The 19,388-nt window shown below is 37.2% G+C and overlaps 1 protein-coding gene across 2 annotated transcripts in view; it reads right to left on the reverse strand.

Moving 5' to 3' along the window:
- The window catches only part of LOC136853402 (gamma-interferon-inducible lysosomal thiol reductase-like), a 198,341-nt gene that overhangs the window by 86,515 nt on the left and 92,438 nt on the right, over nt 1-19,388 (reverse strand). The window contains exon 1 of one of the 2 annotated variants that reach the window (XM_067128894.1): nt 45-540. The exons of the other annotated variant lie outside the window; for it this stretch is intronic. Within the exon in view, the coding sequence (XP_066984995.1) occupies nt 45-419 (375 nt within the window). The 5' untranslated portion in view covers nt 420-540. Of the gene's footprint in view, nt 1-44; nt 541-19,388 lie in introns of those variants that run through there. 2 annotated transcript variants of the gene reach the window in all.

Raw genomic sequence — 19,388 nt, forward strand, 5'->3', positions numbered from 1 at the left:
ACAGTCTGCGTTATTCGAAATAGCGGGATGAATTTTGTACCAACCTGAAACGCCAAATTGCTGGCATTATAAATACTGTTAGTTGAATTGGCCCACCTGGGCCTAACCTTTCCGTAAGTGTTCATGTCATTTATTAACACCAGAGTGAGCACAAGGCTCACAAGTACCGCCGTCCAAGCATCAACGGAACGTTTCCCGTTAGAATAACTGTCTATCTTCAAGTAACTGCTCCACACATCCCATGGTACCCTCCCGACCCCATTTTCTTTTCTGTGGGTCGCCTGCGTCCTCACGGGTAACTCTAACAATACGACTCTTTCGTCTGGATCGCTGCAATATTTGGCACGGGGCTCTTCTTTGACGCTTTTCTTATCGTTTACTGTCTTTAGCGACAGTCTTGGCCAGAATTTAGTGAACATGTTTAAAAGCAATAAGAAGTTACAAATTGGCCATTAGAGCTTATCTATTCTCTGTTAACCATTTCATTTTGTGCTAAATTCAAAATATGTCTAAATTCACTACACTTTTATAAATAAAATAAACTTGGAGAGACCATCTCAACACAAAACACAAGCCCTGGGAAAAATGAGTAAATCACCAAACACGCGAATATTTAACCGGAATCATGATGTTAATGATGTTAGGTTTTATTTTTCCTCTCTCAACACTGAAGCTTAAGCATTTTTCCAAACACATACCGACTTCACTAAACTGACTACGAAAACTGCGCCGACTGCGAAGCGAAAGCTAAACATCTCGCGCACTCTCAGCACACATTTCATAACACCCATCGCTAGCACCGCCTGTACCTAGCACCGCCTAAGGTTGCCAGTAAGTGCGCTTAATTCATCAGTTTACCCAACAACCCAAGACGATTTCTTTATACAAGAATAAAAGCCATCATTTAAAACTTTCAGTGGGAAACGAAATTTAAGAAGAAAACTATGAATGTTACAGGTAAAAATTAAGCGACCCACGCCATAATAAGACTATCCAGTTACCGTCTCCAGCCACGTGTATAAAAGAGACATGCAAGTGAAATTATAAACAAATATTACTCACCAAAACCTCAAGAACAAGGACAATGCTACAAGAATATTTACACTAGAAGTTACAATAAAACCTCAACCAAGGAAAAATATGAAACTTCACATTCTAGAAAAAATATTAACTAGACACCACAAAATATCAATTGGCAACATTAAAGCCATCCACGTAGCGTAGTGGCCATGCACCAGCGGGCATCTATGTAAGAGGTCAATACCCATCCCGTTCATCAGTTCCATCTCTCAGGGCATTCCACGGAGGTTCCATCTCTCAGGGCATTCCACGGACACGTCATTGGCGACAACGACGGCAGGAATTAGGTGTGGCCATATGATACACAACAGAAGTCAATTATATCGCTTCATAAAAGTTAACTGATTTTTTTATTCATATACAAAATACCCAACTATATAAAAAAATGACCAGCTGTTCTTTATACAATAAATTAGAAATCAAGACAGCAGTAGACGGTATTGTACATTCCACACTGTCCTATTGTTTTAAGTTTGTTCAATTGGCACAGCAGCAAAATAAGAGGCAATTTTCAAAATATTACTTGACGGATTACTAAAAGGAATATCCCATTAAACGCTGCTCACCACATCAGAACAGGATATGCGTGTGATTTGAACACTGTAACACAAGTCACAGGATTGTGAAATTAAAATTCTTTTCTTTTATGTGTTATCTTCAAACTGTCCGTGCTTGGAGAATATTACTACATAGTTATTGATAGCTGCCGTACTGACAAACTTATGTGAATTATTATTATTAAAATAGTTTAACCAGACCACTGAGCTGACCAGCTCTCATAGGGCTGGCCCGAAGGATCAGGATGGAATGACAAGTCTAGGCTAGAAGTTTAGCACTGGGACCTAATAGGTCACTTGTCAATGACGAATGAACGAAAATGAAAACGAAATTAAAAGCTGTAAAAAGGCATACGCTTTCATACTGAAACACACACACACAATAAATACATTTAAACTCATGCTTCCATTTATACTCGTTAAAAAGGTATATTAAAATTCAAAATAAATTAAGTAAAATCATAAAATTTACTTGTTTTAAAATTCATTATACTGACTGATCGATTTTTTATAGTTTACCAATTAACTCGCAGATTCTCATAAACATTAAAATGGGTACTTCTGAGAATGTTGCAGATTCTGACAAAATTTCTTCTATCGGTCTATTTCTAAAATTTGATAATCGCTGCAGGTTATATTTTGGACATTCACACAGTATATGCTTAACTGTTCTCAGCACATTGCAATCTGGGCATCTGGGAAGAGGGCCACATGGACTGTTCATTAAGTGTCCATGTGTCAAACGAGTATGGCCTATTCGAAGATGTGAAGTAATAGATCAATAACGAAAAAGAAATATATTCCTAAAAACAATGGCACATTCCTTTATGAAAAACACACTATATATATATATATATATATTATATATATATATATATATATATATATATATATATATATATATATATATATATATATATATATATATATATATATATATATATATATATATATAGAGAGAGAGAGAGAGAGAGAGAGAGAGAGAGAGAGAGAGACGGGAAGAAAGGCAATACAAAGTGTACAGTCATGTTCCCAGATGCATTATTCACATGCACAGGGGGAATATTAAAGTCTAAGGTGCTTTAACATAATTTTCTATCTCGTCACAAAATCGCTTTACAAGAACGGTCCACAATTATGGATCTTATTATTAATAAGCAGTTTGACCAGGCCACCGACAATTCTTATTTTTAAAGAGCTGGCCCGAATAATTTGTTTTTAATAAATATATTAGATCTTATTTCATAAACTGCAACTCCTAAAAATATAATTTTGAAGAATGGGCAAAATGCTAATTTTGATGACTGACAAAGTTTCCTTTAAGGATTTGTTTCTAAAACTTTTTAATCGTTGTCGGTTGAAAACTATAATGTGCAGTGTGGATTATTAACCAAATACCAACGGGTCAAAGGAGTGTGACCAGTTCAAGGTCTGGATACTACAACTTCAATCTGGCGTTTGTTTTGTTATTTCTTTTGTTTGTTTTGTTATTTCTTTTGAATTTTTTATTCTGTTATTGTCAGATTCAATATTTTTGTAACACCTGCTATTTACTGATGATGGTGGGTTTTAGAGATAATAGCAAATCACTATCAGGAACAAGTGTTTTTTATCTAGTCACACTCACCACAGCTCTGGAAGCTTTATCAGTAACTTCAGATCCTTTAATGCATACAGGTGGAGGGACCTAGCATACTTCATCCTTTATCAAGCTTCATATAATCGGCAGAATGAAAATCTATCGAACAAATGGATTTTTATGATGATTATTTAAAAAAATGACAAACACAGTCTCTGAAAATTGCTAATACTGCATAGAGTTCTGCTGCTAAAGCTGAAGCACTATTAAGTAAAGAGAACCGGTCCAAACTCGCTATAGTCTGTATAAGTATATTCCAAATAATACAGTTTTATGCAATACTACGAACTGAGAATACATGCAACAGAAAGCATTCATATATATATATATATATATATATATATATATATATATATATATATATATATATATATATATATATATATCCAAATAATACAGTTTTATGCAATACTACGAACTGAGAATATATTCAAATAAACAGTTTTATGCAATATATATATATAATATATATATATATATTATATATTATATATATATATATATATATATATATATATACATACTCGTATATAAAAGATTGATCACTACTTTAATTAGTCATCAGATTTTGACATGAGTTGAAAGCCATGTCTCTGATAATTATGTAACATGCAACTGAGATATATTCGAAATTTATGTTCCTTGTATTTTGAAAAACATTTTCAGGAAATAATAGTTTTATGCAATACTACGAATTGCGAACACATGGCTACAGGAAACATTCATATGATCAAGAACCACACTACAAAAAACTTCAAGACTGGAAACAGGAACTATTCAAATTGTGGCATGCATTTCCTGAAAATGTTTTTCAAAATATAAGGAACATAAATTTCGAATATATCCCAACTGCATGTTACATAATTATCAGAGACATGGCTTTCAACTCATGTCAAAAATCTGATAACTGTAATTAAAGTAGTAATCAATATATATATATATATATATATATATATATATATATATATATATATATATATATATATATATATATATATATATATATATATATATATATATATACTGTATATCACATATTACCACAGGTGAAAAAAATAAGAGATGGGGTGTAGGTCCTGACCGGTTTCGACTTTATTTCCAAGCCATTGACGAAGGACTGATACAGAGTATAAGAAGTCACAAATATATATACTACAGGAACAGTACTGATGAACATACACAACCGTTAGAGACTACATATCCACCCACAGGCCGGTATTGAGGTAGGAGTGGCCTTCAAAACTCATTTGGCTAAAAATCACAATGTACTCTCAGGGGACAATGCTGATTAACATACCGATCATAGGCGACCTCAGATCCACACCTGACAGGTGTCAGGGAGGCGGAGTTTGGAAACTCATTAGCACTACTGCCCCTGTACTGTGGTTACAAATATGACAATCCTATTTTCACACATCTCTGCTGCCTGCCTTAAAATTTAAACAATTTACAAATTTCTTTTGATATTAAAGGATCAAGTTTATACATCCCTTGACTGATATTCATATCATGGTTGTAACTTTCTTTTATAAAGCTAGATTCAATGATATTCCTTTCCAGTGCATTATTAGAATATACAATCCTTCTTTACCCTTCCCAGTTGACAGCATGATTGTTTTCATAACATGTACAAAAATACCACTGTTCCCCTGTGCATAGCTCACGCATTTCTTATGTTGTTCAATTCTTTTTTCCAGTGCTTTACCCGTTTGGCCAATATAAAAGTTGTCACAAGACTTACATGGACTTTTATATACACACCCTTTAGTATTGTCAGGTGAGTTCTTGATAAGTACATTTTTCATTGCTCTATTGTTCTTAAATGCGACATTAACACCAAAATTCTTAAGAAGATTGGGGATATCTTTCATATTAATATTATAAGGCAGTACAAGCAAATTTTTTGTGTTGTAATGTTCGTTTTGGTTTTGATACATAGTCTTTTTTGCCGCTTCAAATGCAGGAAATAGATAAGATTAGGAATGCAGGTAAGAAATTGAAATATCCTGACACTGTATTAAACAGTGCATTTGAAGCGGCAAAAAAGACTTATGTATCAAAACCAAAAAGAACCTTACAACACAAAAAATTTGCTTGTGCTGCCTTATAATAATATGAAAGATATCCCCCATCTTCTTAAGAATTTTGGTGTTAATGTCGCATTTAAGAACAATAAAACAATGAAAAATGTACTTAGCAAGAACTCACCTGACAATACTACAGGGTGTGTATATAAAATTCCCTTAAGTCTTGTGACAACTTTTATATTGGCCAAACGGGTAAAGCACTGGAAAAAAGAATTGAACAGCATAAGAAATGTGTGAGATATGCACAGGGCAACAGTGGTATTTTTGAACTTGTTGGTGAGAACAATCATGCTATCAACTGGGAAGGGTCAAAAAGGATTGTATATTCTAGTAATGCACTGGAAAGGAATATCATTGAATCTAGCTCTATAAAAGAAAGTTACAATCATAATATGAATATCAGTCAAGGGATGTAAAAAAACTTGATCCTTTATCAAAAGAAATTTGTAAATTGTTTAAGTTTTAAGGCAGGCAGTAGAGATGTATGAAAATAGGATTATCATATTTTTAAACACAGTAGAGGGGCAGTAGTACTAATGAGTTTCCAAACTCCGCCTCCCTGACACCTGTCAGGTGTGGATTTGAGGTCGCCTAAGGTCGGTCTGTTTATCAGTATTGTCCCGAGAGTATATGGTGATTTTTAGCCAAATGAGTTTTGAAGAGTGCTCCTACCTCCACACTGGTCTGTGGGTGGATATGTAGTTTCTAACGGTTGTGTATGTTCGTTAGTACTGTTCCTGTAGTGTATATATTTGTGACTTCTTATACTCTGTATCAGTCCCGGTCAGGACCTACACGCCGTCTCTTATTTTTCACCAGTGGCAATTGTGATAAATGAATTACGTACAAAAGCGATAATAATCATATACTGTATATATATATATGTGTGTGTATATTATATATAAATATATACATTATATATATATATATATACATATATATATATATATATATATATATATATATATATATATATATATATATATATTATTATAGATATCCACCGCCATCGTCTCTTTGCTTACTTATCGTACTTATCGTAGGGCCTAGAATCCTGTGCTTTAAGGGGTGGCCACCCAGGACCAACACACAGACGTGTGGAAGGGTACTTTAAGGGGTGTCATTCGCATTGGGTCCAAGTAGGAAATTAAATCACTCACTGGGGAGCGCTTAATGCCAGGGAAACTGACCATCCCAGATCTTAACCCCCTTTTCATCTACCTTCTGCTGCAAGACCTTGTTCTGCTGTATGAGTTTTGGTACTGTTCTCGAATGTTCTTTACAGATGTCAGCCGATGTCCTAATGCTGGAGAAAATAGCGTCCACCCTCAGGCAAAATCGGAAGTCATAATTGCCAACCAGACTCCCAGCTTGCTCTCAGTCTTGCTCAGTCCGCCTTTCAGTCAGTAAGAGAAGTCCTGCTGTAGTCCTTAGCCGTGTCACTTGCTCGGCACTCTTTCTGTGAACTGAAACCAAAAGGCTACAAGCAACCAAGCCAGCAGCGGCTCGTGAGGTCTAAAAGGAGACACTGCAGATCATCCAGCCATTATTGCAAAATACGCATTGCAAGGGTAACCCACGACATGTGTTATATCGTTTACCCTCATCTTCTTGAGCATCCATCTTGCCTGAAGAATTCTGCCCTATAGCGGCAGGTTTATCTACGCTGCACTATTGCCAGAATCATATAAATGTAGTGAATTCCTAAGGAACTAAAATCTGTTTCACCCAAGCCACTGGCTCTCCGTAAATTTAATCATTAATTTTCTTATTGCACGCAGAATCAGTAATTTGGTGTACTGTTAAATTCTATCATTGATTTTCTTTATGGTGAGCTGAATAAGTATTTTATTATTTTAATTACCCTAATCTGTGTGAAATAAAGTAGAATCCTGTAGTGATCAGAACTTTCAATTGGCGACCTACCATTATTCTTATGTGAGAGTTTCTCTCTTCATGTGTTTATTGGTATGTACTGCTAACTATGGTGAGTGTTGTTCAAGGCTTCTCTTAATTAATACTGTAGATCATTAGAGTAACCAAACGCGAGGACAAATGTAAAAATATGTGTGTGTGTGTGTGTGTGTGTGTGTGTGTGTGTGTGTGTGTATATATATATATATATATATATATATATATATATATATATATATATATATATATATATATATATATATATATATAAATATATAATATATATATAATATATATATATATATAATATATATATATATATATATAATATATATATATATATATATATATATATATATATATATATATATATATATATATATATATATATATATATATATATAAACATTGCTTTCCCTTCGGTAACATATATGAAAATATATTATTTCAGGTAAAGCAAAGTGAATATTAAAGGACGTTTGTAGCTTAATGCTTGTATATGAATCACAGTGATGTGATAAAAATTCATATATATATATATATATATATATATATATATATATATATATATATATATATATATATATAAATATATATATATATATATATATATATATTGTTTAATATCCAGTTCACTATACTTCAGAATCACTTACCCCCAAGGGGAATTATAACTGGTAAGTGTTATGTCACCGGTGCGATTCGAACTGCTGACTGGTTTAGAAAACATTGTACAGTGAATTTTGGTAAAAATCACTGTACTGTACATCGTTGTGTCTAAACCAGGAAGCATTTTGAATCTCACTGGGACGAAGCACTTATCAATTAATTATAATTCCCCTTGCGAGTAAATTATTCCCAAGGTATAGTGAATTGGATATTAAATGATATTTGTGGCTTAATATTTGTTAATATAAAAATGTCACCGTATGTGACAAAAATTCATTTATTCATCGAAACCGCTGCCTTGTTTAGATACAACGATGGACAGTGACTTTTACCAAACTTCACTGTACAACGTTGTTTCTTGTGGTGAAAAATTATGCATTTCACCACCTTGCTGGGCCCCTGGGCGCCAAAAACCACGTTGTCTTTCCTGATTGCACATGGGGCTGGAGAAACGTACCTCGATCTCATCTGGACGGTGCTGGTGCGCGACTTGCACATGTCCAGTTGGTGGGAAAGTAACAATTACACATCATTGAATGCTAATTAATGAAGCACCTGTGAGGGTGAATCTCATTTTTTTTAAGTAACGTCATCAGTAATAAGTAAGTGTGTGAAATTTGAGCCTTGTTGGATAAGGCATTCTAATACACAAATTGGCACAGCTGGAGCACCTTTCCCGTCCTCCTTGAACGACTATAATAAGTGACAGCCGGGCTCAGATAGCTGGCTCTCTGGTCCAGGACATCATAGAGATAACTTGCAAGAGGTGTAAGCACTACGAGGTTCTTTGTTATATCACCCGACCTATGTACAGCAAGTAAGGTAGGATAAGTAACTGAATTCTGTAAGTGTGTCCACCGAGGTTTAATTGTAAGTTATTTCAAACCGGTAGTAAATATTTAAAGTGAATTTCCTTTCTATTCAAATGTAGTAACTGATATTTTGAGTGCTGTAACGAAGTCTGTGTCGGCTTCATGTGTGCTGTGTGATTCGTTTTGCTATTGTGATATCAATTGGCTGGGAGAATTCCATTGTGATCATGAGTACTTGTATGTAAATAACTGTGTAAATACAGTAGTTTTTTAAGTCAACATTTTAAAAACTGTAGTCTCATTAAGCCTTCCCTAGATTGCAGACGTTCTCATCATCCTTCACAATCATATAGCTAATAACACCAGCAAGAAACAGTGCGTTGTGGTTAAATTGCACAACATTTTTGGTACTTCGAACTGGATTGCAAGGACGAGAGTGATCTTCAACGGCTGTGCTAGTGAGACTATGGTATTTAACGTGTTAGTCTTGGGGCATTCGCAACTGCCTGATAGAATCCCTGACGTTGAAGGGGCTGAGATCGAGTTATTAGAGAACCCGGTGGACTAGTGGGTCATTTTGAATCTGATAGCCTACCCTTTCGGGGACACAGATATAATTTAGTGATTTTGTACATAGGCGGTAATGATTTAACAAATAATACAGTGTTTGATGTTTGGGAACGTTATCGCGCCTTGGTAGAGCGCTTAAGACAAATTGCAGTTACTGTTGCTTTATGCAATGCAGGAATTAGAACATACGAAGAAATGTGATCCTGAGCAGTATGATGCTGATGTGAAAAACTTTAATACTCATTTGAGAAGGTATTGTGCTAGATGTAGGGGATATCAGGTTAGGCATTTACTGATGAATGCATGGGTGTACCGACGTAACCGGACAGCCAATAATGTTCATTTCATCTGTAGTGTAAGAAGTGCACTTGCCAATCGCTTTGCGAAACTCGTACATAATGAACAAGCCCGTCAAACAGTAGAGTAAAGCCGAAATTCTAGTCTTGATCCGTCGTTGTTTTGTTTGAAAACATAGTTTTATTGCAATATACATTTCTATTCTTCCTATACAGATTAAAGTAGTCACACCCTCCTCTTTACACATTGGTAACGTAATTCAATCACCTTCTTCCACCAAAATGACGAACCACACAGAACCTAAGTTCTTTAATACTGCTGTAACTAACCTGCTATGAGACACTTTAGACCAAGCACACCGTGACCTCGTCGAGTCTCATAGCCTGTCTGTATATGAAGAAACGCTTAACAGAGTAAAAGCGGATGAGAAGGTACTTAAAGATGCGTATGTCCAGTCATTAGTAACTATTACCCCAAGGTTGGAAGTGAAGTTAAGAAAGTCTAGACTGCGCTCATAAGGCTATATAACCTTGTTCATTGACAGAATAAGTTCCCTATCGAACTCTGTTCAACCCAAGAAAGAACTGCCACGACTTAAGGAGATTCCCTTGCCCACCTTCAGTGGGGAGAGAAGCGAGTATAGCAATTTCATAGAATTGTTTGAAGTGCTAGTTCACCATCGACCTGATCTAGACGACGTGACTAGATTTACTGGATTGTTAAAAGGAGAGCCCCTCAGACTGATTAGCAGCCTGAGTATAACTGCGCATAACTATGTCATAGCAAGAAAGCTGTTGAAAGAGATTTAGGGTAACACACACAAAGCGTTGGTCGTGTTGCACTGTAAGTTAGCCGATTTACCCGTGCCTAAGTGTAATAATCAGGAATTGCGGAAGTTCAGAGTTGAAGTTGCTGCCCTTACTGAACAAATTAAGCGGCTTAGCGGGCAGCATTGGATCATGGTATGTTACTTAGCCTATTGTCAGGAACTATCAAAAGGTGACGTGTATCATCGCATCCTGTATCGTCACATTACTGATCATCTGAGAAAGTGTGACTTTAATCTTGACGAAATGTATTCTGCTATTGATTACATAATTCGCTCATGTGAGAATGATGCCCTCCAGAAGGGAGAGGATCTTTCAGTTAATGTTCAAACTGAAACTGTACGCTCGAGAGCCTCACGCTCTGAGAATTGCCATTCTGTAACTGTAGTTACACAGTGTATCAATGTACCAAATTTTCCAGTGCTGCCACCAAAAGGTGCCAACTTGTACTCAATCGCAGATATTTTAATTGCTTAGCTACAGGACATGCGAGTCATCAGTGCCCCAGTAGACAAACTTGTAAACTCTGTAATGAAAGGCATCACCACCTCATTTGTGAAGGGAGTGGCAGCAATAGTCTCACAATGTGTTCTCGGGAAATCATTCTAACCATACACACCCGAGTCCGTCCCACCAAACAATCGCCTGACCAGTAGTCCAACACCGAAAGACTGTCACAGTCACCCCTGAATCCTCCCAAGGAAAATGTGTGAATCGAACTCTATCAACTGTCGTAGTCAGTTCCGATCGTAGTGATCAAACTGAAAGTAAAGCAAATGAAAAACCTTCCACCAGTACGAGAACTGTAAAAAACAAACCAACTGCTGAATTACCCACCACCCTGTTACCCACCGCTACAGCAGTTATGTATAATCAGAAACAACCACTTACTACCAGGATGTTTTTGGATACTGGTAGCCAGAGGAGCTTTATTTCTACATCATTAGCTCGTGAATTAAGATTAAAAGTAATAAGAAAGGTAAAGTTAAATTTAGCCCCCTTTGCTTCTCAATCAGTCACGGGAGAATACGAGATAGCTGGTGGTAGAATTCATCTGGGAAAATGCATGGTTAGAGTAAAGTTAGTTGTTCGTGATCATGTTGATACCCCCATTCATAATTTGGGTTTAGCAAACATCAAAAAACAACTGGAAGGTAAGGGATATGCATTAACTGATAGTAAGCAAAAAGTGATTTGCTGAAAGACCTCAATCTTCTCGGAGCAGATTATTTTAGTTATTTTGTTACTGGAATGGAAAGGATAGATGGCGTAAATTTGTTCTTTACTCATGGTGGCGTAATCCCCTACAGGAAAACGCCGCAATGGGCACTGCAAGGTGTCGTGAAATCAGATGTGTGTGCATTGAGTCCACAGAGTCATAGAAAATGAACGTGGTGTAGATTGTTGGTGGAGATTGGACACCCTGGGTATTTCCTGATGAACAATTCACCAAGTCAGAGAAAACTGTGATGATACAGGTGCAACAGAGCGTAGTGAAGATGCGATTGGGTTATCAGGTTAACTTATCTTTCAAAGGGACGCAACGTCCGAGTAACAATTACTGTAATGCTGCCGCGCAGCTTAGTGCTTTGGAAAAGCAGTTTCTGAAGGATCCTGGGTACAGAGAGTTGTACCAGCGAGTCCTTGAAACTTATTTGAGCTCAGGTTTCACTGAAGAAGTTTCTGACCCCCAAAACGATGGATATTTTATGCCTCACTTTGGCATGAGGAAAGAGAGTAGCACAACTCCGTTGCGCATTGTTTTCAGTGCGTCTTCTAAGCGTAAGGACGAACTGTCCCTGAATGACTGCCTGTATGCTGGCCCAAATTTAGTCGAGCTTCTGTATGATCTCCTGTTGAGATTCCGAATGAACTCCTATGCTGTCATTAGTGATATCAGTAAGGCCTTTCTCTGAGTCCTACGACACCCCATAGATCGTAAGTATGTACGATTCCTTTGGTGAAAGGAGCCTGGTAAAACGGCAACCTATGCCTTCAGAGTGGTGGTTTTTGGTGTCATCACCAGTCCGTACCTTCTACAACAGGTGTTACACACATCTCTAAGGGACAATGGGAGAGAAGAGTTGATGAAGTCATTTTATGTGGACAACTTTTTGAAAACTTATGATTCAGTGCCTGAGATGAAAGCTGAGTGCAAGCAGGTGAAAGCGTTGTTGGCAGACGCAGGTATGCCCTTAGCAGGTTGGGCAAGTAGTGTGGTGGAGTTTGATGAGGAAATGGAAGTTGATGAACCAAATGTGGTGACTGTGTTAGGTATGAAGTGGGATAGAAGTAAGGATGTAGTGAGTCTGAAGGGTGGAAAGAAGATAAATGAGTCTGTGAGGGATGGAAAACTTACAAAACCTAAGTTACTTTTATTGCTCGTGTCGAATTTTGACCCGTTAGGATTGGATAGTCCAGTGTTCGTAAAAGGAAAGCTATTGTTGCAGGATTTGAGGGAAGAAGGGATTGAATGGGATGAGGTGCTGTCGCTGGAGAGGAAACATCAAGCTCAGGAGATACTCGAGCAGTTTGAGTCAGTGGAAGTTTTGGAGTTTGAGAGAGGAGTGATAGTGAGACAGAGTGAGCTCCATGTCTTTGCAGATGGGCTCCAGTAAGGCTTATGGAGCAATAGCGTGTGTTAGAGATGCAGTAGGAAATCGTCAACTACTTACTTCTAGAATGAGGGTTACGCTGCGTAAGCAAAGTAAGTTGTCGATTCCCAAATTGGAATTGTTGGCATTAATAGTATCTTTCAGGTTAGCTGGTCACCTTTTTGGATTGTGGAATTTTGCTTGTGTGGTCGTGTGGACCAATAGTCTGGTTGCCAAAACATGGGTAGAGACTAAATAATCCAACCGTAATTGTTTCATTTCTAATCGAGTAGGTGAGATCCTATTCCTACAGAGATGGCATGAGACCCAGTTGAAGTATGTCTCCACCAAGTTAAATCCAGCTGACATTCTCACACGAGGCACGAACACCAAAGATCTGATGCAGAGCAAGCTGTGGTGAAATGGCCCCCATTTTTTTTACGTGCGACAGGTCCTGTAGACACGTCCCCTAAACCCTGTAAGGCAATGATAGAAGGCGAGTTGTGCTTGACAGCTGCAGTCAGGGAATTGAAAGAGGAAGGCAAACTTGCAGAGCCGGGAGAACTATGGCACACAGAGAGGAGTAAGGTTTCGTTTACTTATATGTTAAACGTAATGTGCAATGTACTGAAATTTGTTCGTTCAGACGCTGACCCCTTTCTCAAACTTGTCTTTTTAGAATGGAGGCATCACCTGCTGTCTGTCTGTGCTTATATAGAATCAGGAATGAAAGTTCCCAGTCACATAAGTAACTTTGTAAAGCAGTTAAACTTAACTATCTGTAATCAAATCATTTATATCTTAATCACTTGCATACAACACACGCCCATTGTTGTGTCAATGTATTAATTGTACTTTTCCGCCAGGAATGCTGGATGCCTGGATTGAGAACTTTAGCTAAGGGTGTGATCCGAGCATGCAGTATGTGTAAGATGACCTTCCAGCCTCCGCTATAACTCCCACCGCCTCCGCAACTTCCTGCTGCAAGAACCACCTTGAACAGACCCTTTGAACGTGCAGGATTGGACCACACTGGACCTATCAAGACTGACACCGGAGTGATTTACTTACTGCTGATCACCTGTATGGCCAGCCAAGCTGTTTATTTGGACATCACGCCCCACAAAGGGATGTGGAACACCCTAACAACGAAGTAACTTCGTCATCGTTATTTTTGTCTGACAGCCACCCTCAGCAAATTCAAGGATTATTGGAGAAGTGGCTACTTACGGGAAGCAGCAGTTATGCCTCTTAAGGCAGGCGATATCGTCCTGATCAAGATCGAATCCAGAAAATGCAAAGACTGGACACATGGGAGGGTCCTTACAGTGTATAATGATCCCCAGGGTGTGGCGCGATCAGCCAAGGTCCTTTACGAAGGAGAGGTGCATCTGCGCGCAATTAATCACATTCTTTCCTTAGAAATGTCCGAAGAAGAAGACGACGACCCAATCGATTTAAATGTGTGTGATAGCCGAGAGACAGAAGGCTTGATGGGAATGTGTTCAATGTTGTAAGTGAGTAGCGAGCTTGCCGAAGAGCAAGCGTAGGGATGTGAAGGGGAGGGTATTGAATGAGCCAGGCTGCACAGAAAAGCAGCCCTCGCACAGCGAGAAAGAATGGCTCAGTGGGTGCGGGAAGGGACAGTGTAGGACAGAAAAAAATTGCGAGTGAGGTGAACTAATACATAAGTGTGAGTCATAAGGGAGCTTGAAGGAGAATATAGTAAGTAGCGAGTATTTCACGAGTTCCTGATGAATCGGTACTCCGAGTGCAGGGCTATGGTGAAGAACGTACAGTGTTCATGAATGATGTAAACTCATCACTAATGATTATATTCGTTCCTTTTTGCAACTGAAATGATGACCATATCAGGTATCGAGTATTTTAGTAAGGTAAGGTAGTGCTTTATTATATTGAAGAACGTCTCAACAGGATTGAGGCAGTTGAGTTAACATTTATCATTACGTAAATTAAGAGTGGCAACTCAACCTTTTTTATTGCTGTTTATTGTCACATTTGACCCAGCTACAACGGGGCCTGGTTGGAGTTGGGTCAAGCGTGAACCCCCCCCCTTTTTTTCTTTCCTTCTTTGAGAGTTGGTAGTTAAGTATGTAGATTTAGTGCCTGTCATATGAGCCCTCCACTTTGTAGGTGGGAAGATGTGGTGAAAAATTATGCATTTCACCACCTTGTTGGCCCTCTTGGCACCAAAAACCACGTTGTCTTTCCTGATTGAACATGGGGCCAGACGAATGTACCTTGATCTCGTCTGGATGGCACTGGTGCGCGACTTGCACGTGTCCAGTTGGCAGGAAAGTAGCAATTACGCATCACTGAATGCTAATTAACGAAGCATATGTGAGGGTGAATCTCATTTTTTCTAAGTAATGTCATCAGTAATAAGTATGTGAAATTTGAGCCTTGTTGGATAAGGCATTCTAATACACAAATTGGCACAACTGGAGCACCTTTCCCGCCCTCCTTGAATGACTATAATAAGTGACAGCCGGCTCAGATAGCTGGCTCTCCGATCCAGGACATCATAGAGATAACTTGCAAGAGGTGTAAGCACTACGAGGTTCTTTGTTATATCACCTGACCTATGGTACAGCAATTAAGGTAGGACAAGTAATTGAATTCTGTAAATGTGTCCACCGAGGTTTAATTGTAAGTTATTTCACCCCGGTAGTAAATATTTAAAGTGAATTTCCTTTCTATTCAAATGTAGTAACTGATATTTTGAGTGATGTAACGAAGTCTGTGTTGGCTCCACTTGTGCTGTGTGATTCGTTTTGCTATTGTGATATTATCTGGCTGGGAGAATTCCATTGTGATCATGCATCCATTAGTGATGAGTACTTTTATGTAAATAATTGTGTAAATAAAGTAGTTTTTTAAGTCAACATTTTAAAAACTGTAGTCTCATTGAGCCTTCCCTAGATTGTAGACATTCTCATCATCCTTCGCAATCATATAGCTAATAACACCAGCAAGAAACAGTGCATTGTGGTTAAATTTCACAACATTTCTAAACCAGTCAGCAGTTCGAATCCCACTGGTGACAACACTTACCAATTATAATTCCCCTTGGGGGTAAGTTGTTCCCGAAGTATATTGAACTGGATATTAAACGATATATATATGTAGAATCTACTGGTCACTTTTACCAGACACATATGTAATTCTAATAGCAACAATGCCCTCTTAACTTCTTGAATTCTTCGCGCTTTTTTGGATATGCTCGTAACTACGAAGCCATAACATCCAAACGCAAGAAATTGAAGAGACTGTGATTGCCGGTCGCGGGAGACGAACCTGCGTCACCATAACCACAAGGAGGTCACATTATATATGTATGTATGTATGTATATATACAGTACATACACACTTTCTGTTCAAGCATCCTTTAGGCTGGAATAAGCGTTTTACTGGTGTATAAGTAGTGTGATTATAAAATATCCATTTCCGCATAGTATTTGTATATTGCATAATCATGTAATAGCAAAATATGTCTCCTTACGTTTATTTGTATATGAGAATAATGCCTTGCAATGCTGCAAACAATTCATGAGTTATGCTTTACATTAAAACCCTCATATTGTGTTGTGCTGTAACGTGAAAACTCGCCCATGAGTCGTGTGTTCTGTATGTTGCAGTTGCTGTACAACCAAGTGTATCCTTGTATAAATCTGTATGTTAAGTTCTTATTTTCCACAAAGTGCATTAATGTAATCTTATGATTTGATTTACATCATTATAATAAGTATAATGCATACTGTTAACCTTTAGATATGTCATGTTACATTGGCATTGTGTCGGACAGTAAACTGGTACGAAAGTATCTCGCAGTTAACTGGATAGTGTGGGTGGAACCGTGGAACAGAGAAGAGGGAAAAGAACACACATGGCTGAGAGTACCAGCCGAGAGTAAACCTCTGTAATCAGTCTTTTGTAGTGCTATCCTGTATTACTGGAGTTTTGGGCGAGACAATTATATAAGTATACTTATCAGCAATGTATTATTGTATTCAGAATTGTTTATTTCACTGGAATACGACAATAATTCAGAGTTGTAAAGTGCCGCATAGCCTACCTCATGTGTATTGCTTTTGTTCATTGAAATATTATATAATTATTTCCTAGGCCATTTTGTTGTGATTGTCCTTGATAATGTATATGTTCATTTATGATCTAGATACCAATACTGTACCTAACTGTTTATTTTGTGAATATTCCTGTGAAGTACGCTATGCTAATATAGCCTACTAACTACTGTGTTCTTTCCACAGACCTCTTCCTCTGTCTTTACTTTGTAACTCTCAATTCGACTTATCAACCTCAAGCCCCAGCTTTACATTTTCTCTATGAAGATGGATTCTACTTATTTACGTTACCAAGCTGGATTAGTCAACTAAGGAAGAAAGAACTGTCGACTCATTGAACCCTATCTAGCCTAGTATAGCCTACACAATCATTATCCTCCCTCTTCGCCTCGTACCAAGCATTGGACAACCACTATCCCTGCACACACAATATATATATATATATACATACACAAACACACACACATATATATAATGTATACATATATGTATATGTATAATATATTGTGTGAGAGGTGTGAAATAATGTGCAGGAAGACAAGTACTGCTGATTTACTGATGAAAACTAGCTGCTTATAAAGCAGGATGCGGATGTCTGCGTAGTTCGCAGAGACCGCTTGTACAAAGATTTACAGGTGACCTGAGGTCAAACTAGTTCCTTAAAAAACAGGACAGGTTCATACAGAGAACATAGTAATAAACAATGTCGGACATACGAAATAAATAACTTGTTACTTGTACATAATACATGATTGCTTAGAAAGACAACATATACACAGTTTACAATTATTATGATATAAATATATATTCCGATCGACCTTACAGTAGGTCTTGGAAAGGCACCGCAGAAAACGGGATGTTCTCCCAGAGAACACGTTGAGTGGGTACTTTACAATATACATATATATATATATATATATATATATATATATATATATATATATATATATATATATATATATATATATATATATATATAACTCCATGTATATATTTTTATGGACAAATTTATCGAATTAAATAATGAGGTAGTACGATGTTGCTTGCTCTGGCGTTAATTTGAAACTTTATTACATAAAAAAGTATAGTCATCAGGAAAAGGCAAAGGTTTGAATCCTTACCGGGGAGATACTCTTATTATACTTACCTTCGAAGGAAGGTTATTCCCAAGGTAATGAATTTGAAATTAAGGAATATTTGTGGCCTAATAACTGAGTATAAACTCACAAATTATGGACACCACACAAATTATATATATATTATATAGCATAAAACTAAATGCTATAAAGAGAAAAGCTTGAAATAAAGAATCTAAGAATCTTTATTGTTGTCAATTCCTTAGTATTTATCCTACTAAAAAGTATTTAACGCTAAAAATGAGCAGTATAAAGTCATGAGTCTATAGCAAAATGTATTTTCTATTTACAGAAAATGCGAGGTCTAAAGAAATGATAGAAAATGGGCTCTTCAGTAACGTAAACTTAAAAGTCTTGTACCTCTTTCACTGGCGAGAGATCTGAGGGGCTTCATTTCCAAACCAAATTGCGTCGTAGCAGGTTTACTTTTTCATAGACCCTGCCTCTAATTTTAAATGCTACGATGGTTATGACTGACCTATTACAGCTACATGAGCTGAAATATAATTATAGTCTCTGAGGAAAAATGGTTTATGTTAACAGGTCAAGTCATTTAAGGCGCTTATGGAGATATGACTCACCACTACCGTGACGTCACATAACTAGCATAAGTGTTCATGCACAAATGGGACACATCTGAACCCAATTTCTCCTCATACTTTTTTTTTCTTCATCCACAGGTCGAAAGTGCTAAATATCTGCAATGTTTGGAAGTTCTAAAATAGAAAACAGGTTCCAGCATAAAATATTACCATTCCTGAAGGAAAAATCCTATATAAAGGCAAGTGGCTAAAAGCTCCTATCCACCTTAAACCATATGACTACACAGATGATTTGATGTCACGATACCTGCGAAGTGAGTCTCAAAAATATGTCATTTTAGTTATCAATACAGGTACGATTCGTGTACATAGTTCAAAGCAGTATCAAAGTACAAAAGAATAGCATAAAGAAACGTAATGAATGAACATTTAAGAGAATAAATACTTATTTGAATAAATTCGTAATATTTCCCTGACAGTGAGGTTAAGTGTTGTATAAAATTACAAGTTCCTTTTCCAGTAGAACTCAGCAAATAAAGGCGTACAAGAAAATTCTGT

Source organism: Macrobrachium rosenbergii, chromosome 27, assembly GCF_040412425.1.
Source record: "Macrobrachium rosenbergii isolate ZJJX-2024 chromosome 27, ASM4041242v1, whole genome shotgun sequence".
Lineage (NCBI taxonomy): Eukaryota > Metazoa > Arthropoda > Malacostraca > Decapoda > Palaemonidae > Macrobrachium > Macrobrachium rosenbergii.